Source organism: Rhinolophus hipposideros (genome assembly GCF_964194185.1).
Source record: "Rhinolophus hipposideros genome assembly, chromosome: 12".
NCBI classification, from domain to species: Eukaryota; Metazoa; Chordata; class Mammalia; order Chiroptera; family Rhinolophidae; genus Rhinolophus; species Rhinolophus hipposideros.
Window position 1 is genome coordinate 23,760,881 of NC_138058.1, and position 22,255 is coordinate 23,783,135.

General features: G+C 36.0%; 1 protein-coding gene across 1 annotated transcript in view; it reads left to right on the forward strand.

The window, feature by feature from the left end:
• M1AP (meiosis 1 associated protein) overlaps positions 1 to 22,255 on the forward strand; it is a gene marked incomplete at both ends in the record, with an annotated part of 46,954 nt that overhangs the window by 13,378 nt on the left and 11,321 nt on the right. Inside the window, 2 exons of the mRNA XM_081067893.1 lie at positions 3,124 to 3,309; positions 4,633 to 4,801. Coding sequence (XP_080924019.1) covers positions 3,124 to 3,309; positions 4,633 to 4,801 — 355 coding nt within the window. The remainder of the gene's footprint in view (positions 1 to 3,123; positions 3,310 to 4,632; positions 4,802 to 22,255) is intronic.

Here is a 22,255-nt window from a genome sequence, read left to right on the forward strand (position 1 = left end):
GATTTAGAACTCAAGTCTATTTGGATCGAAAACCTGAGCTAACACCTCGTCATTTTTTAACTAAAATGCCCACTACTTCTTAACGAGCATCTTCTACTCTTGTCAGGCACGTTTCCTCATTCTCTCTGGCACATAATATTCACTCTCAACCTCCATACCATTGCTAGTATTGAACTTTCTGTCTCTCTATCACTCCCCACACACATACACATACATAAAATACTATATTCTTTAACAAATCTTACCCTTTCAATTCTCAGCCCAATCTCACCTGCTTTCCAACAATTACCTTTTTTTCCCTAAACTTCTAAAACATTTGCAATCTATGACAGTCTCTTCAAACTGAGGTACACATATGTATTACTAGGGCTACAAGAAAACTACAAGAAAAACTACAAGAAAAAACTACAAAAAAACTTCCCAGAGTACACAGGAATAGATAAGTTTAAAGAATTGATATACAGATCCTCAATTTCCCTTAAAACTTCTCTGACTAACTATTCCTATGATGAGGGTGTCAGGCTGCTTTTCCATTCCCACTATCCCTTTCACAATTACCCTGCTTTTATTTCACAAAGAAAATTCAAAATAAAAAGAAGTGAGAGGTACATATCTTTCACTTATCATGAATCTTACTGTGATGAATTGCCATGTAATTTTAAAACTTCCAGAGGCACCAAACAAAGGAATAATTCAAAATGTTGTTATCAGTATAAGAAAGGAAATGATTTATGACTTAAAAGTCTTTTACAACCAGGTGGTTTCCAATTTATGACTTAAAGGTCTTTTGTAACCAGGTAGTTTTCAATTTTCACAAAATTGAAGGAAGACCAATTGAGTATCAGCTGATAGATCATTAAAATATTTTTTATTGGTAGATATGTATATGACTTTTGGCATATAACTTAGAAGGAATTTGGCAATTTGACATTGCATGTTATATTTATGAAAACGAGTTTCTCAGCCTTGTAACAATAGAAAATAGGAATAGAATTAATACTGAAAGTTGTATGAATTCGAGCAGTAATTTATTTTTCACACATACCTGAACTAACTGAAAAAAGAACCCAGCATGTCCATGCTATTAAAAGATGCATTTTCAAAAGAAAAAAGCAGAAATAGACAGTTACAAAATAGTTATGGGGATGTAAAGTACTCAGAGGGAACATAGTCAATAAAATTATATTTAAAAAAAGAGATCCACTTCTAGTTAAAGTTTATGCTTAATGCCAATAATTATTTATTAAAATCAATAATATACATGTTATTTTGATCAATTGTATATAAACAATAATTCTGATAATAACTCAGGTTACCCTTTAGAGCCTATGGATATAGGAAATTTTAAAAATCTTATAATATGTAAATATTTTTGAGCAGAGAAGTATGATATGATGATCAATAAAATATTGCCAACAAAAAACTTTGTTACATTATGATAAAACTGTGTGGGAAAAGTGACATGGAAATATGAGTCCAAGGAGAAAAAGGAATAACATAAATTTCTGTTAAAAAGAAAAAAGAAGCTGAATAATATTGTATGTCAACTATAATTTAATATATATATATAGTCACGGGATGTGGAGTACAGCATAGGGATAGAGTCAGTGGAATTGTAATAGATATGTACTATGGCAGAGGGGAGGGAGGGTTATCACTTTGTGAAGGGTGAAATGTCTAACTATTATATTGTTTTGTACACCGGAAACTAATAATAATAAAAAAGAGCTTGCTCGTGTACTTTTTAATTAAATAATGGTGAGTATCAAATCACTATAGTATTTAGATTCATTGGATTATGCTTTGAAGAGTGAGTTATAGTTTTATTTTAAAATATTGATATTTTAAATATGCTGGAAGTTACATCCTTAGCAACTACTTACAGTCAGAATTTTTAAATCTAGATGTCAACTTAAAAATGTATAAAGGCGTATCGTAGTTCAGATTCTTTAGGGGGTACATGAAAAGAAATTCTCAAAGTCTACTAGAGTCTACCTGTGGTCTCATTTGTTCTCCTTTCTTTCTTGAGTAGGTTTCTTATCTCCCTATCTAGATTGTTCTTTGTGTAAGAACTATGTCCTATTTGTGTTTTTCCCAGAGACTCAGGGAGGGGAGTACGTAAACAAAGTAAGCAGTTGTGGGGTGGCCGGTTAGTTCAGTTGGTTAGAGAATAACACCAAGGTTGCCTGTTCAGCCCCACATGGGCCACTGTGAGCTGCGCCCTCCTTAAAAAAAAGGTAAGCAGTTGTGGAACTGAGTGGCGCAGCACTGACTTCAGCAGACTTTGTACCCTGGCAGTATGCTCATGAATTTTATGTGCATTTTGCAAATATTGCTCAGTTTTGCTCTTTGGCCAGGAAGGTTTCCTCATCCTAAAATACAATTCCTTCCCACCCCACCGCCCACCCAATACTGATGCTTGGAATTTCTTCCAATAGTGTCACAAATTTTCATTCTACATTTATTCGAAATACATACACATATATCCTTAAGACGTGTAACATTGATCTAGAATTAGATTATATCAGATTACTCCCTGATAACCAGTTTGTATAAAGGAGAGTGAGGAGAACCAAGAAGTTTACTTTTGGCTCCTTGAGCTGACTGCTGCCTAAACTAAGCATCTCTTATTTACTGAAGTGATCCTGGGAGCAGATTAGGTAGGACCTTATCAGTTCTGAAATGATCAACCCCATCAAAATCCTCATTTCTGGGAAAACAGCATGCCTGAATAAAGGAGCTCCCAGCACCCAGATTGAGAAGTTAAGATACGTTTAAAAGTAACCCTGCTAGTCCTCCCACTGGCAGGCCGCCCAGAGTAAAACTAAGCAGTCACAACTGGACCTTCCTTGGGGTGAGCAGATGAGTTAAAACACTTCCTTTCCTATTTCTGGTAACACTACCTAATCGGAGCCCTTTGGCTACAAATTTCCCCTCTTCTGGTGTAGGGAAGACTTGCAATGCCTAGAACATAGTATGTACTCAGTTAATGTTGGTCAAATAAACCGATTTTCAGAAAGAGAAGGAACTCCTGAGGAGTAAATATTAATGAAGTTAGACTGCCAATTAATCTGAAACCTGGATCACTAAAGATTTGTATCTTTGGTTCATTTTTCTCTGCAGCAAGTGAAAGGGAATTTTGCTAAGCTACAGGCCTGCATGTCAGAACTCCGCATGTTACAGAGAGAAGGTTGTTTCAGACCACAAGGCACTTCTCTGCAGCTGGCAGTAGAAGATGGGCTCCAGCAGTTCAAACAGTACAGCAGACATGTGACCACAGGCACAGCTCTGAGTTGCACTTCCCTGGAGGTAAAGGATGCTGGCCTTGGGGGTCTCAGCCACCTTCCCATTTCAGCCATCTAGACGCTTCATTATTTATCATTTTTATATTGTTCTCTGTTTCATACACATTGAATGTAAATTTGAAGACTAGATTTTCAGATCCCTGCAGGCAGGAGACATGTTCCCTTTTTCCTATAACCTGTGCAATTCTTAGTAAACAGCTAGGCATAGAGAAGAGCTCTAAAAATGAGGACTAAAGTGAACTAGAAGGGAAAATTGAAATCAAAATAAAATCTGAATATGCTATCTACCTTTGGATTTTTGGAATTTGTAAAGCAATCATTAAACTGCCTACATTGGTATCTATATTTATATTTTCTGGGACTGTTAACAATTTACAATTGTTCTTAATCAAATTGAGTAAATACTCAGGATTAGCAAAGGTGCAAGTGTAAAATTATCTAAAATTCTGGTGCCAGACTGAGACACTCTTAAAAATATAGTAAGTCATGACGACATACTCCATTGGGTGTGTAAATGAGTGTGAGTTAAAACAATTCCAGTCTCTGGTAACCTCAGGCATCAAACATATTTTTAAAAACAGAATTTAAAAAATAATTGTGTTTTAATCTCCATCTATCTTCATCAATCAAAAATGTCTAAAAAGAATTGTCTCCCAGAGTTTCAAATTCAAGACAAAACTGCTAATAAAAACAGTATAATCATTCAGGTGGAATAAAATATTCAAATTAGAATATTTTATATACAATATTCAAATATAGAATATTTGAATACAAACATCTCAGTATTTTTTTCAGGTCATATATACTGATCAAGGGTGAGTACATACATTTTAGAGTTAAGAGAGCAAAAGAAACAGCTCCACTAAATCCAGGTTGAACAAGGAAAGAAATCTATATGGAAGCACCACCTTGAGAAAGGAGAACATAGGCTCTCTGATGTTAGTACACATTTAGTGAGTGGAATTGAACGATCCTGTTTCCTTTATTTTCTCATAAAATGAAAGCATTTTAAGCAGGACAGATACTACCAGTACTTCAAGCAATCTTAAAAAATTAAAACATAGGGGTGGCTTCTTACTGGGCACTTTCTGGGGTAGGCTCAGCCTATTTGGAAGGGTTCTGTGATAATCACTCCCACCAGACCTCTGTCAAAAAAATCTGTCAAGTGAAATTTGATTTGTAAGTTACAATTAAATCCTCTTCTTTGCCCTAAAGACAGTAGCCACTACCACAGACTTGTCCTGTGTTTATCCTCTAGTTCTAACGTGTTCTGTTCCTCACTCTACACAGAGAAGATAGGCATGTTGATTCTTGGATTTATTTCCAGATTACTATTCTGACTTCCCAGCCTGGAAAAGAGGTGGTCAAACAATTGGAGGAAGGGTTGAAAGACATAGACCTAGTCAGGGTCAGAAGGCTTCAGGTGGTTGAGATCACAAAGGGAGCCCTAGATTGTATGGATGCAGCATCCCCTGGTGAAGAGCCCAGCAGTGACGGTAAGAATTAAATGAAAAGGGTAGAAATAATGATAAGAATTTTAATGAGTATTAGTTTTACAGGTAAGGAAGATTATTTCCCATGGTTTTTTCATGTTCTTAAATGAAATGAATCCAACAGAGTTCACTGTGGTTCAGGGAGGTGATCTAGATGTTGAGTTGAATTTTTTAATCAAATTTTTAATTTCAGAAACAATATATGTTAGTGTAAAACTTGAAATATTATAGGTATAAAAAGTAAAAATTCATTCCTCCTCTAATCACTTTTAAGAGATTCAGGCATCCCTCCCAACATTCCATACGTATATAAATATTATACGTACAGGGGATTGGTTCCAGGACCCCCGCGATACTAAAATCCAAGGACGCACAAGTCCCTTATATAAAATGGCATAGTATTTCCATGTAACCCATGCACATCCTCCAGCATAATTTACATCACCTCTAGGTTACTTATAACACCTAATACAATATAAATGCTATGTAAATAGTTGTTATATTATATTGTTTAGGGAATAATGACCTAAAGCAAAAATCCATACGTGTTCAATACAGATGCAACCATGGTAGGCCTAACTCCATAGCACGTGTCAGCAACAACGTAACTTTTTTTTTCAAATATTTTCAATCCATGGTTGGTTGAATCCACAGATGCGTAACCCATGGATATGGAGGGCCCACTGTGTTTACTATTTTAATGGGATCATGACATACATAATATTTTATAACCTTCTTAGTGTGTTGGTTAACTATCTATGTTAGTATCTACAGATCTCTCTCATTTTTTACTGGCCACATGATTTTTTTTTTTTTACTGTGTGGTTGAACCACAGATTATTTGTTTAACAGTTTATTAATGAACAATTTGGTTCACTACATTTTGCTATTATAACTAGTGCACATGCAGTTCTGGTTTCATGGACTTATAACCAGTGCAGTCACACAGGGCCCTGCACTCATAAAAACTCTACGCTTGGGACTTATCCTCTTAGGTTGCTGTCCTGAAATTCTTAATAATTTTTACTTTGAATTCATGTTTTCTAAGTGAAGTTTGATGGAACAGTGGAGCATGTGCCAGGGGATTAGGGTCTTAACTCACACACACCCCTGTCTCCTGCATCCTTCCCACCTCCCAGAATGGTTTCTCGGTCCCCAGCTTCCCAGTCCTGGTGTCCCCAACCCATCCACCCCCACCCAACAACCACTGGGGTCCAGGTCCCTGCCAATAAATCCTACATAAATCATCCATAAATCACCAATAATCCTATATTTCCTAGAAGAAAAAATCTTCAAACTGAGTCTTGAATGACAAGTATGAATTAGCCAAGCAGAGGAAGAGGAAAAGGGCACTCAAACAGCATACCCAGGGGATGAGAAAGCAAGATGAATCAACTTTCAGAGAAGTGCCCGTGGTTCCCTATGTCTGGAGCCTTATTAGGTAGAGGTGGGAGTGAGGCTAGAAAGGTAGGTAAGTGTTAGATCAAGAAGGGCCATGTACACCCGAACACCATTCTGTCACATTTCATTCTAAGGCATTAGAAATTTATAAAAAGGCCTTAGTCAGGAAGTCAGATAGAGATTCCCAAATTATGGAGTTTAACAGGTGATTAACTGCTTTTAATTTATCCAACACTCAAGTTACAGTTCGCCCTCCAGCAATTCTTTCTGGCTATATTGGCCTTCTCCAAGGTTATGAACGTGGGGAGGTGCCCACTGTTCTGATACCATTGATCTCTTCCTGCTCCCATATTGATAACTGCCCTTGACCCCCTAATAGGTCATGGGTTGGTAACTAAGGGTGTGTTTCCCATCAAATTCTGACACAGGTCAATCCTTCCAGAATCCTGAGGCTCTCAGGGAGGGAGAGCAACCAGCCTTAGCTGTGTGGTTCATGAGCTCTCACCTACTGCACACACTGCCTTTCTCAAGCCAGTCTCCTCACTGACCTTCTTTCTCTGTCCATCCCTCCACTCGTAATAGGCTTTTCTTCTGAATTCTCTCTTTTTCCCTCTGAATTCTTTCCCCTATCTTCTTCCAGCCAAATCCCCCCCTCCCTGTAAGGCCTAATTCCAGCATGTGACTACTGTATTGATTTTCCTTTCCTGAGAACAACCACATTACTTGTGGTCTGCACCACACAATTTAGCACTTAATTATATACCATGTAGAAGTGTTCACCGTTGCTTATTGTATGATCGTTTTGTCTTCTTACCTAAATTGTGAACTACCAGGTATCTTTTCTCTCTGCATTAAACTGTAAGTATATTAGGATTAGAAATTTGTCTTCCTCCCTTCTGTGTCCCAGTGTGTAGCATGTCCTGGGTTATTAGTAGATATCTTTTGAATGAATTGATGACAGCGATACCCATGGAAGCTGTCCTTGGTCTGTCCAGCATCCCCTGCTCCCCTGTCTCTGGTAACACCTCCACTTTCCTGGTCACAGAGTAGGCAATGACCCAGGTGACGCAATCATAGTCCCCCAGGCCACCAATCAGAGTCCTTCCCAGTGCACTGTCAAACTGAATCTGTGAGTGAGAGCTCTTTTTCTTTCTCTTTGGCCATGGGCAGATCAAGCATGAACTATGCCCTTTCTTCTTCCAGTGATTGTACCCAAAAAGAAATTACTGTATCTCTAATGGCACAGAGCTCAGAGTACTCTGAGGCTGCCTAATGCTTTATTTAGAATTGTTAGTGGCTAGAGCTATATAGAAGAGCTTTCAAATGCAGGAAAGCAGCTTTTTACCCTGTGTCACTGCTGATGATTCTTTCAGTAATTTCCGATTTGCTTATAAATAATACATTATCCCATAAATTGCTTGTAATTCTTCTTTGTGGTTTAAGTGTATATATGATTCATAGCTTGAAATCTTCCTACTTTGCCTATACTTTCCTCATAATTAATTCCTTTATTCTGTTAATGTTTTGCTTCATCTTGATGTCCTATCAATAACTAGCAATGTTAGTTTCCCTCTTTCTCAGAAAGATGTGTGCTCCGGAATTAGGTTGCCTAAGTCTAAATCCCAGTCCTATTACTAGCTATGTGAGTTTGGGCAAGGTTACTTAGCCTGTCTAAGCCTTACTTATTAATTCCTACCTAGTGCAGTAATTGTGGGGATTAAATGAGATCATGCATGTTAATTACTTAGTACATAACAAGTGCTCAGTAAACAATAGCTAGTCTTATTATTAACGTTTTTTTTAATTTTTCTATGTAGATGGTTTAATATTTCTGAGATTTGTTTTTAATGGTTAGGTCCTAACTGGACTGTGAGTTACCAGAGGATATGACTGTCTCTTATATATCTTTGTATCACCAGCATATATTGTTCTTCCAGGCATATAGCAGATCCTTGATAAATCTTTGTTAAATAAGTAAGTGAATGACTGGAAGAAAATAAAATTATTTTAGAGAGGTTGTGATTACCCTCTCTGACACCAACTCAAATAGTTAGGAATATATCCCAAACACCCATAACTTCCCTTTGGAGTCTATGAATATCATGAATTAAGTCAAACACTTCTGAATCTATTTACATATAATTTTTCAAACTCTGGTGAACGTGATCATCAATTAGATAAAAATTGTCTATACTCTACTTTTTGAAGAAAGAAATGTTACAAGGAAATACTGATATTTTAGATTAGTTTAAAAAGTAACTATGATCCAGTCAAGATGGCAAAGAAGAAAACGCTGTGCTTGGGCCGGCCCGGTGGCTCAGGTGGTTGGAGCACTGTGCTCCTAATGCCAGGGTCACCAGTTTGATTCCCACATGGGCTAGTGAGCTGTGCCCTACACAGCTAAGACTGTGAATAATGGCTCTGGAGCTGCCAGTGGCCGGCAGCCAGTGTGAACGGCCAGCAGCCAGCGAGAGCTGCTGTGAGCTGCTGTGAGCGTCTGACCCAATGACGACCAACTGCCTCAGCCGGGGGAGTGCAAGGCTCATAATACCAGCATGAGCCAGGGAGCTGTGTCCTATACAACTAGACAGAGAAACAACAGCTTGAACCAGAGTGGGGGTTGAGGAGGCAGAAGAAGGGGGGGAGAAGAAAGAAAATGCTGTGTTGCCTCCTCCCAGACCACTTCAAAATTACAGCTAAACTGCAAAACAACATCATTGTGAACCACCTGAAATCTAGCTGAACAGAAGTCCTGTGACTAAGAATATACAGAAGAAGCCACGAGGAGACTGGTAGAAGGGGTGGAGATGCAGAACAGACTGGTCTTACACCCACATATGGCAGTTAAAAATCAGGAGGACTATCTCAGCTGCGGAGGTCCCCATTGAGGAATGAGGAGGTCCCAGACCCACACAGAGTTCTCCAGCCTGGAGCACCAGTGCCGGGAAGAGGAATCCCCATAACTTCTGTCTGTGAAAACCAGCAGAGATTGTGGCTGACTGAGATGGAGGGCTGCTGGAGTCCCAGGCCTTCCTCTTAAAGGGTCCATGCACAGATTTTCTTGCTGATGGATTTACTTGCACTGAGCTCCGGTGCTGGGGCAGCAGCTTGAAAGGTGCCAGAGACATACCGGGAAGAACTGAAGTGTCTCCATCAGGGAAAAGGCTGGAGGGGCAGCTTTCTCCCAGATAAAAGTTTTGGCAGAAGCCATTGTTCCTTTGTTGAGCCCTTCCCCCACCCAGCCTTCGTGCACAGGAAGGCATCATATCTGAGTTTCCATCGGCTTGGCTAACACCATTCACGCCACCCTTGTGCTCACCTGAAACCCCACCTCACCCAACTTGCAGGCCCATCCAAGCCACTTTCAGTGGCTTTTCCATACAAATGGCCCATCTTGGCTCATGCTGTGGATTTTTCTTAAGATCTCCCAAAGGTTCTTAAACTCTAAACAAGCAGCATCTGGCCTTGGTGTACCCTGTACCTCTTGGTAAGCATCCCCAAGCCCAGCACTAGCTGCAGCAAGCCTAAGTTCCCAGTTTAGCCTTTCCCAGGCACCTCCAAGCCCAGCTCAAGTGACAATCATCTGCAGATCAGTTTGTAGCTCATAGCAAGTGGCCATGGGCAGGCACAGACAGCAGCTGAACTTCATCTGCACTGGAGCCCCTTCCAAGAGGCTATACCAAATGGTCAACTTCAGACCTCACCAGAGCACCACCCAACCATCTCCACAAACAACATACCCAAAGGGCAGACTGAGAAGGCACCAGAGCCCTGCTAAAGGAAATCCTGATCCATAGGGTCAGCCCCTGCACAACAGCTCCTCCACTGTAGTCACAGCCAGTCCTCATAACCAATCAGCCTGAGATTCAATCCTTCCCACTGACATGGAAACAGAAACCAAGGCTCAACTACAATAGGAGGGCATACACAACCCACACAAGGGACCAGGTGACCAGGGAGACTGCACCTTGGACCGCACAGGACCCCTACTACATAAGGCCACTTTACTAAGACCAGGAGACAGCTCTGCCTAATACATAGAAACAAGCACAGGGAAGCAGCCAAAATGGGGAGACAAAGAAACATCTCCCAAATAAAAAACAGACCAAAGCTCCAGAAAAAGAATGAAACAAAATGGAGACAAGCAATCTACCAGATGCAGAGTTCAAAACACTGGTTATAAGGATGCTCAATGATCTCAGTGAGAACCTCAACAAAGAGATAGGAAACATAAAAATGGAAATGGAAAGTATGAAAAAGAACCAATCAGAAATGAAGAATACAATAACTGAAATGAAGAATACATTAGATGGAATCAATATTAGATTAGATGAAGCAGAGGACTGAATCAGTGATTTGGAACATAAAGTAGCAGAAAATACCTAATCACAACAGCAAAAAGAAAAAAGAATCCAAAAAAATGAGGATGGTTTAAGGGACCTCTGGGACAACATCAAATATACCAACCTTCACATCACAGGGGTATGAGAAGGAAAAGAGAAAGCTCAAGGAATTGGAAACCTATATGAAGAAATAATGATGGAAAACTTTCCTAACCTGACATACAAGCCCAGGAAGCACAGAGTCCCAAACAAGATGAACCTAAAAAGGCCCAAAGGTTAAAGACAAAGAAAATTTTTAAAGCAGCAGGAGAAAAGCAATTAGGTGACCATAAGACTGTCAGCTGATTTTGCAACAGAAACTTTACAGACCAGAAGGAATTGGTACAAAATATGCAAAGGGATGAAAAGCAAGGACCTACAACCAAGATTACCCTACCCAGAAAAGCTATCATTTAGAATAAAAGGAGAGATAAAGAGCTTCCCAGACAAGAAAAAGTTGAAGTTCATCACCACCAAACCAGATTTACAAGAAATGTCAAAGGGACTTCTATAAGAAGAATAAAAACCAAAAAAAATATCAAAAATATGAATAATAGAAAGGCAATAACTACATACCTATCAACAATTACTTTAAATGTAAATTGATTAAATGATCCAGTCAAAACACATAGGGTGGCTGAATGAATAAAACAAGACCCTTACATATGCTGCCTTCAAGAGACTCTTTAGATTGAGACACACAAAGACTGAAAGTAAAGGGATGGAAAAAGATATTTCATGAAAATGGCAAAAAGAAATACTGGGGTAGCAATACTTATACCAGATAAAATGAACTTTAAAACAAAGGCCATACAAAGATATAAAGAAAGACCCAACAAATCCACTTCTGGGTACTTATCCAAAGAAACCCAAAACACTAACTCAAAAAGGCATATGCATCCATATGTTCACTGCACTGTTATTTACAATAGCCAAGATACAGAGGCAATGTGGTTTTCTATTGATAGATGAATGGATAAAGACTGGTACATATATACAATGGAATAGTACTTGGCCATAAAAAAGAGTAAAATCTTGCCGTCTGCGACAACATGGATGAACCTGGAGGGTATTATGCTGAGTGGAGTAAATCAGACAAAGAAAGACAAATTCCATAGGATTTCACTTATATGTGGAATCTAAAAAACAAAATAAACAACCAAACAAAACAGAAACAAACTCATAGATACAGAGAACATTTTGATGGTTGTCAGATGGGAGGGGAGCTGGGGGACAGGGTCAAAAATGTGAAGGCATTAACTAAGAAGTACACATTGGTAGTTACAAAATAACCATGGGGATGTAAAGTACAACACAGAGAATATAGTCAACGATGTTGTAATAACTGTGTATGGTGTCAGATGGGTATTATATTTATCAGGGTGATCACCTCGTAAGTTATACAAATGTCTAATCACTATGTTGTACACCTGAAACTAATATAATATTGTATGTCAACTGTAATTGAAAAATTAAAAATTATTTTCAAAAAAGTAACTATGACACTGTGTTCTTTGATTGATCTAATTTCTGACTTCTTTAGTGCAGCCTTGCACAGTCAGAAATAATCATTACAAAGATGACTTGGAGACTGTAAAAGATCCAGAATCTTGTATGAAAAAATGAACTTAGAAATTAAGAAAGTACACTCACATTTTAGAAAGTTCTTTAATAAAATCTAAAATGAAAAGGTTAACTTTAAATCACATTCATATCATTTAGGGTTTTCTATAAATTATCAGCCTGGATAGCCTATTATGTTTTCTTCCAACTGTATGTTAAATGGCACATTCTTTCATCTGTTCCTGCTTGGTCTAACTTGTTCATTTCTTCCTTACTTTAAAATTTAGCAGAGAGATCCTGCCTAGCAGTCTTTGTAGTAGCTTTTGTCTGATTATTTTAATTTTTCTATTACAAGTTATACAAATTTAAACACTATAGACGTATAATATAGACAGTTCAAAATGACCCAAAATTCTACCCTCCAGAGATAACTACCATCAGCAGTATAGGACACATTTTACTGAATTGCTTTCCCTACACATATATGGATATGGACATGGACATACATGTAACATTATTATTGTTATTGATATCTACTTTTACAAAAATGGGTCTATACAGTACCCACTGCTCTGCATTTTTATGTTTTTCATTTAACTATTTATCCAATATTTTTTTCCATGTTGGCACATAGAGATCTAAGCCATTCCTTTAAATTGCTGTGAAATATTCCAATGTGTAAATTTATCACCATTTAATTAACCATCCAGTCAGATTTTTTTAGATTTGACCTAAGAACTGTGTGACCTTGACAAGTTATTTAAACTTAATTCCACAATTTTCTCATTCGTAAAATATGGTAAATAATAGTAGCTACCTCATGGGTTTTTATGAGGATTAAATATAACTTGCATGTAAAGCACTTAGAATGGTGCCTGGTACATACGAGAAATAAATAAATGTTATCCATTGATATTACGTAATAGTAGTCGTAGTAGTAGTAGTAGTAGTAGTAGTAGTAGTAGTAGTAGTAGTAATAGTAGTACCTTTGTACATATGTCTTTTCACTGAGAAAATCTCAGGCTCTAATAATTTTTTATTGAAAAGAAGATATGATCATAAAATAATTTTTAATTTAAAATCATTCATGATCCCACTACCCCATTACACTGATTTTATTTTTGCACATTGTCTCTCAGTTGTTCACAATCATGTTTAGTTACATAATTATAATTCATGTATGTAATTTTTTTCATGTAACATAATTTATACAATTTTCCATAGTTTTTGTAACCTTTCTATTCTATTATTACTCTGTTTTGCTCCTTGTTTGCTCTTAAAAGAGGACTAGGAAGTGTTTGTCTGAAAAATAAAAATATGAAGTATGCCTCTCACAGAGAAAACTGGATGCCTTTTTTATCTTTCTACACCCTCTTTACATATAAACAAACCCTATACCTTAAAACAAATCCCTAATGCTGGGTCGTGATCATAAAGTTAGGATCTAAGAAAGCCTGCCAATTCCAGCACCCAAAGTTAGCCCCATAGAAGAGCCATCAATCAAGGGAATAATGCTGCTGGCTTGTTTCATTTTTAAATAAGTTCTGAGCCTCAAGGAAAAGTTATGTGATCTAAAAGCCACAGTCTTGTAACATACTCTAACATCTGTTTATAAATTATAATAACAGCAAGGTTTTATTGAACACTTAACTATTCAAATACTTTCTGTTCTAAATAGTTTCCACATATTTTCTTACTTAATCCTCATGTATCTAGATGAAGAAACTAAGGCATAGTGTCCTGTCCAAATTAAATTGCCCAAGGTTTCTTAGTTAACAGATAGAACAGGGATTCAAATCTAAGCAGTCAGTCTTCAAAGCTCACATGCTTAACCATTCTCTATACTGCCTAAGTTGAAAAGAGCAATAGAGATAATAAACAATTCAAAAGCTGGTTCTTTGAAAAAAACTGATAAAATAGAGAATCCTGTGGTGAAGGAAAAAGAAGAAAGAAGGCACAAAAAACTGTTAGGGTTGGGAAGAGGGAACATAACTGCAGATAGAACTATGAATTCAAATATTTAGACAATTGTGGACACATTCCTAAAAAATGATATTAAATTTGACTCGCAAATAAAAAATCTGAATTTTTCCCAGAATATACCAATCCTAGATGATTTTATAGTTAAGTTTTATTAAACTTTCAAGGAATATATCACTCCAATCTTAAACAAACTCTCAGAAATTGAGGGAGGGAGAGAGGGAGACACTCCCCAAGTAGAAAACCAAACAAGGACAATGTAAGAAAATTGCAGGCCAATCCACTCATGAAAGTAGATAAAACAGTCTTAAATAATCCAGTTATATGTAAAAAGAGAATACAGTACTAATAATAAATCTAATTATTAGATTTATTTCAGAAATGCAAGGTGATTTAGCAATAAAAATGTATAAATATAATTTATCACATCAACAAATTAAAAGGTAAAAAATATGTTGTCTCACTAGATAAGAAAAACATGATAAAATTAATATCCATTCACTATATAAGAGAAAAGTCTTAGCAAAGTAGGAATAGAAAATAACTTCCTTAATATGGCAACATGTATCTATGAAAAATTTACAATAAATACAATTCCTACTGGTTTAAATGTTTAAAATATTGCCTTCAAAAATCAGGAATAAGACATGGATGCCCCATCACCACTTTGATTCAACATGGTTGTCCTTACCTAGTAAGATAAGAAAAATAGTAAAGGGAATAAAGATTAGAAAGGAAAAAACAAAACTAACATTATTTGAAACTTATTTGATTGGCTACATTAGTAACCAAAAGATTTTGTGAAAAATTTTACAATTTCTATGAGTTTAACAAAGTGGCTGGATGTAAGATCAATATACAAAAAAGTCTATCATTAGAAGCAAACTTAGAAAATTTAATTTTTAAAGAAATACCTTTTACAATAAAAAAGTAAAGCATTTGGAAATAAATCTTAACAAAAGATGCATAGAATATTTATTGGGAAATGTTTAAAACTTTATTGATGCACCTTAAGGAAGATATAAGTGCAGCATGTTAATGGATATCAACATTCAATATCATAAGAATTCAGTTCTCCTCAAATTGATCTATCAATTCCAATCAAAATCCTATCAGGATATATAATGAGGCTAAAAATTTGCCCTATCAGATATAAGATGATTATAAGGCTATTCTAATTAAGATAGTGTTATATTGAAACAGAAATAGACAAATTGTCCAGTATAAGACATATTAGAGTGGCCAAGTGGCTCAGTTGGTAAAGCGCAAGCTCTCAACAACAAGGTTGCCAGTTCAACTCCCGCAAGGGATGATGGGCTGCACCCCCTGCAACTAAGATTGAAAACCGCGACTGGACTTAGAGCTGAGTTGCACCTTCCACAACTAGATTGAAGGACAATGACTTGGAGCTGATGGGCCCTGTAGAAAAAACTCCCCAATACTACCCAATAAAATTTTTTTTAAAAAATGAATAAAGTTTAGCTCTAGGAGTCAGTTTATTGATGATTCTTTAAAATAAAATAAAAATAAAAATACATTAAAAAAAAACACAGATTAGAGAATCCAGAAACAGCCAGCCACATTATATGAAAACTTGGTATGTGGCTAAGCAGGCATGGTAGAGGAGTGGAAAAAAGATGGATCTAATTATTAATTCATACTGGAACTATCAGTATCCCATATGGGAAAAATGAAATTTGATCTTTACCACACACCATTTATTTTAGATGAATTAAAGACTTAAATACAGAGGGTGCCAAAAAAAGTATACACATTTTAATAAAGTAAAAAACTATTAAAATTGCAATACTCAATATATACCAATAACAAAAGATGAATACAAGTCATGTGTATACATTTTTTTTGGCACCACCAGTATGAAAGATAAACCTTTAGAACTTTTGTAAGAAAATATAGAAGAAAAATTTTATGACCAGGAGTAGGGAGACGGAGGAAGGATTTCCTAAATGAGACACAAAGTTTGCTAACCAAAAAATAAAAGCTTAATATGACTACTTTTAAATTAAGAATGTCTGTTCATCAAAAGACACCATGAAGAAAGTGATAAGACAAATCATAACTATATTTCCAACTCATGTGACCAATAAAGAATTGGTATCCAGAATAAAGAATGCCTGAAACTCAATTTTTTAAAAAAGACAATCTAATTTTGATATGAGCAAAAAAGCTGAACAGGCATTTCACAGAAGAGGAAATCTAAGTGGCAAATAAACAGAAGAAAAATTCTTACCCTCATTAGCAATCAGGGAAATACAAATTAAAACAATGATGTACCATTTTAGGCCCACTAGGTTGCAAAAACTTAGTAAGTCTCACAGTATTATTGACAACAGCAGAGCAATGGAAATTCTTATACACTGACAGAAAGAATGTAAATTGGTACACAACTTATTATTTTGTGGTAAAGTAATATTCACAATGCTCCATTCCTAGCAATTGCATTCCTAGGAGAATGTCTCCAGAAAAACTTATGCACCTAGAGACATGTACAAGAATGTGAATGTTGACATTATTCAAAAAGCCAAAAATTAGAAACCCTTAAATGCTCACTAAATGAGGCATGAATAAATATTACAAAGTATATTCACGAAGTGTAAGATCATACAGTTATGAAAACGAGTGAACCACAGCTATATACAACATTGTGAATGTTGTATATAAAAAACAAATAAGCAAGATAACCTAAGCAAATAACCTAAGATATATGCGATACCTCTTTACAAAATTCAAGCAAAACTAAAATAATGAAGTATTTGTTCAAAATAGTAAAACTGCTTTTAAAAGAAAAGGAATGATTTTTTTTAATTCTGCATGGCAAAGTTTCCCTTGGAGAAGATCATGGAAAAGCATACAGATGTCTTAGTAGTATGATGATGTTCTATATCTTAAGTTGAATAAAGTATTCATGAGTGTTCAAATGCCATTATGCTTCATAGCTTACATATGAGGTCTGACAATTAAGTTCGAGAACTCATCCTAGAAAAAGTGCTACATACCTCATTGCTGAATATCGCTACGGTCACCTTCAAAGTGCTCCCCTTGGGAAGTTATGAACCAACACCAGCACCTAGTCCACCCTTCAAAGCAATTTTGGAATTCTTTTTCTGGAATGGCCATCAGAGCTGTCGTCGTATTACCCTTGATGTCCTGACCACCATCAAAATGTCTTCCTTTCAATATTTCCTTTATCTTCCGGGAAAGAAAGAAGTAATTGGGGGCCAGATCAGGTGAATAGGGAGGGTGTTCCAATACAGTTATTTGTTTACTGGCTCAAAATTCCCTCACAGACAGTGCCATGTGATTTGGTGCATTGTCGTGATGCAAGAACCATTAATTACTGGCGAAAAGTTCAGGTCGATTTCATAATTTCAAATTCTGGTTTTCAACTTACTAATTGCATTCTTTTGGGCAAGTGATTTACCTGTGTCTTAGTTTTCATCTGTAAAATGGGCATAGTAATAATAATAATAATAATAACAATATCTCAAAGATTTGAAGTTCCTGGGACAATGTTTGACATAGAGTAAACTCTAAAACTGTTAGCTACTGTTATTTTAATTTATATTATTAAAAAGTTCTTGGATTTTGTAAAAAAAAAAAAAAGATAAAAGAAAAAGAAAAGTTCAGGTCGTTTTCATCTTTTTCATGCGGTCTTTCAGCTCTTCCAAATAGTGAACTTGGTTAACTCTTTGTCCAGTTGGTACAATTCATAATGAATAATCTCTCTGATATCAAAAAAGGTTAGCAACATCACTGCACAATTTCACAAACATAATTGTTAGAACTTTGTGTGTGTGTGTGTGTGTGTATGTATTGCATATGTTCCTTTGCATATAATATAAATTTCATAATAGCTTTCTAAAGACTGGCTAAGTAATAAATATGCCAAAACTAAAATGTCCACTGTGATCAATGCACTTTGGCATCCAGAGGGCATCTGCACAGGTTGACAGCAGTCTGCACAGTTGGATATGTAAGTCTTCCAACCAGTTACAAATCAACCTAATGATTCTGTCGACCAGCCTACATCTCTCGGCCTTGAACACAAAGATATCAGGTTCCTTTTCTAAGCGCTCGCACACCATCTGTTTAATATTTCCTCCTAGACTTTGCCAGGGATCGATGTCAAGCTCTTTTGGAAAGGTATTTTATCCATATGTGTTCTCAGGAAACACCAAATGTTAACAACTCAAACAAAGAAGATAAAGATTCATTGCTTCCTAAAGGATTCCAGGGGGAAAAACAAAAAGCCTCTTCCATGCTTCATGCTTCAGTGCAATTGCCAGATTCCATGTACTGATTTTTTCCCCCTTTCAGTATCTTAGAAAGTAGACCAGAAAATACAGCTATTTCTTGAGTTTGTCTTTGATAACTGCATTAAAGTCATTTCCTTGTGGTGTTAAGTCTAAATTATAACCACTGTTGTATTTATTACCTAAAGATTTTTAACGTAGACATTTATTTCATTAACAGACCATGGTCTCAGAAAATGGCAAATCTTCCCTTTTTTAAATTGAATTAAATAATTTTTTAGAGGTCAATGGAATATATTAAGCTATTTGAAAATTAGAATTTTAAAAATTTTTCCTCACCGACTTTATTGAAAAATAATTTACATAGTATAATTTGCATACATTCAAAGTGTACAATTCAATGAGTTTTGGCAGTTGAATATGCCCACAAATCATCACCACAATCAAGATACAGAACGTTTCCATCAACCCCAAAAGATTCCTTTTGCCCTTTATACTCCATCCCTCCCTCAGTTCCCAGCGTATACTACTGATCTGCTTTTTTTGTAGATTAGTTTGCATTTTATGTAAATGGAATCATACAGTATATCCTTCTATTGTGTCTCTTTCCATTCAGTATTGGAGATTCATCCATGTTGTTTATATCAGTAGTTTATTTTTATTGCCGAGTCATATTATATTATATGAATATGCCACATTTTGTAACCATTCACCTGTTAATGGACATTTTGGTAGTTTGTGTCCAGTTTTTGGCTATTGTAACTAAAGCTGCTACAAACATTCATAAATCTTTGTAAGGACATATGTTTTTATTTCTTTTGGGTCTTACTGTGTTTCTGGTTCATGTTTTCCCATCTATTTGCTTTCAACCCATTTGTGTCTTTATACTTAAAAAGTTTATCTCTTATAGACAGTATATAATTGAGTTCACTTTTTATTCATTCTGCTAATCTCTGCCTTTCATTTGGAGTGGATTGTCCATTCTCATTGACCATAAGTACTGATATTGTTGAATTTAGGTCTACCATTTTACTTTTTGTTTATCCTCTCTGGGTTTTGTTCATCTTTTCCCTACTTTCCTGCTTTCTTTCAAATTATGAAATATTTTTAGAATTCTATTTTAATTTATCTATTGTTATTTATCTGTATTTCCTTGCATTATTTTTCAGTGTCTTCTCTAGGGATTACATTATATATCCTTAACTTTTCACAGTCTACTTAAAGGCAATATAGCACCACTTCACATAAAATGTTGAAGCCTCAGGATTACAATACTTCACAGAAGTAGGGATTAAAATACATTTTTAAAACTTTTTTACAGCCTAGTTAGAATTAATATAGTACCATATCATGTAAAATATAGAAACATCGCAACGTATCCCCCACATACACACACACACACACACACTGACTTTTTGTTACAGTTGTCATGTATATTACATCTACATTATAAACTCTACAAGACAATATTACAAATTTTCCTTTGAACAATTATGTGTATTTTAAAGAAACTAAGAAAAAAAATCATAGGTTATATTTACCATTTGCATTCATTCCTGAGGATCCAACTTTCCCTTGGGTATCATTTCCTTCAGCTCAAAGAACTTTAGTATTTCTTGTGGCGTGGATGACAAATTCTCTTAGTTTTTGTTTATATGAAAATGTATGTTTCACTTTAATTCTTGAAGGATATTTTTTTTGTGTACAGAATTATGGGTTGACGGGATTTTTTTTTTTCTTTCAGCACATTAAAGATGTTACTCTTCTTCTGGACTTCCATGGTTTCTCATTATAAGTCACAATTCTTAAATCACTTTCTCCTATATGTAAAAGATCATTTTTCTGGCAGCTTTCAAGAATATCCTCTTTGTTTGTTTTTCAGCAGCTTTACAATGATGTGATTCAACATGGATTTCTTGTTTGGAGCTCACTGAGCTTCTTGAATCTTAAATTTATACCTTTAACCCAATTTGGGAAAATTTCTGCCATTATTTCTTCAAATATTTTTCTGTCTCATTCCCCCTCTTCTCTCCTTCCAGGACATGAATTACCTACATCAAACCTTTTTAAATTGTTCCACAGTTCCCTGAGACAATGTGGTTTTTTTGGTTTGCTCGGTTGGTTGGTTTTTTTGGTTGATTGGTTGGTTGGTTGCTTGGTTGGTTTCAGACTATTTTCTTTCTCTTCTTTATATGAGATGATCTCTATTGATCTGTAAGTTCACTCATCTCCATTCTGCTATTAAGTCAATTTGGTGAATTTTTTTGTTCAGATATCGTATTCTTCAGTTCTAACATTTCCATTTGGTTCTTTTTTATATTTTCTATTTCTCTGTTGATATTTCCTATCTTTTCATTCATTATGAACATATTTTCCATTCCTCATTGAGCATAATTATAATTATGTTGCTTTAAAGTTCTTGTCTGATAAATCTAACATTTGTCATCTTGGAGTTTGAATCTATTAATTGTATTTTCCTTTGAGATTGGGCCACATTTTCTGACTCTTTGTATGCCAAAAACATTTGGATTGTATTTTGTGAATGTTATGTTCACATAACATTAGAGACTCTGGACTCTACTATATTACTCTGAGAAGTGTTTATTTTGACAGTTAACTTTGTTAGATTCAAACTGCTACCTGTCATGACCTGCAATGGGCCCCTCACCCAAAGCTCAGTTCTGTTCTTTAAGCTTAAACTGTGAGCTGCTTTCAGTTTGTCCCACCTGGGTCAGCTGAGCTTAAACGCATACTGTGTTTCCCCGAAAATAAGACCTAGCTGGACAATCAGTTCTAATGCATCTTTTGGAGCAAAAATTAATATAAGACCCAGTCTTATTTTACTATACTGTAATACCGGGTATAATATAATATAATACTGGGTATAATATAATATAATACTGGGTCTTATATTAATTTTTGCTCCAAAAGATGCATTAGAGCTGATTGTCCGGCTAGGTCTTATTTTTTGGGAAACATGGTACCTAATGGAAGATTATTTAGCCATGAGAAAGAAAGATATCCTCCCATTTGTGACAACATGGATGGGCCTTAAGCACATTATGCTAAGTGCGATAAGTCAGACAGAAAGACAAGTACTGTATGTCACTTGTATGTGGAATCTAAAAAAGTTAAGTCTGTAAAACACATAGAGTAAAATGATGGTTACCAAGGGATTGGGGGGTGGGGAGATAAGAGTGATGGTGTTTAAGGGCACAAACTTGTAACAAATAGTAAATAATCCAGAGATCTAATGCCCAGTATAATGAACATAGACAATAATATTGTGCTATAATTATGTAATATGATAAACACCACTACATCAGCAACCATATTGCAATATATAAATGTATCAAAGCAATACACATGCTGTCCATTTTAAACTTACACAATGTTGCATGTTGAATTTATTCAGTTAAAGAAAAGAAAAAAAATGATCCCTGGAGATATAACATTGCAAAACAATTCATTGTGAATCATTAGTACTTCATTCTTTAGTTAACAGTCAGGGTTTTATTTAGCACAGCTTAGGCTACACCAGCTTAACCCCTATACAAAGCCTAGAACTCCCCGGGTAGCTGACCAGGGCTGGGAAAGAGGCATATCCGCTGCAAGCTGAGGGGTCTCTGGTTGAACTCTGCTCACGGGACTCCCAGATTCCTCTCCCCTCCTTCCACACTGCCCACCACCATCACAGAACAGAAAGCATGTATGGGAGGGTGGGCTGAGACATAGGGATATCCCATGCAACAGTTTGGCACACCTTCAAACAAATATTTTTAAAATACTAATTCAACAGTTGTTTAGAAGCAAAGAGCTGCAAAGAGAAAGCGAAAGGAAAGGAGTGCTGGCTCCAC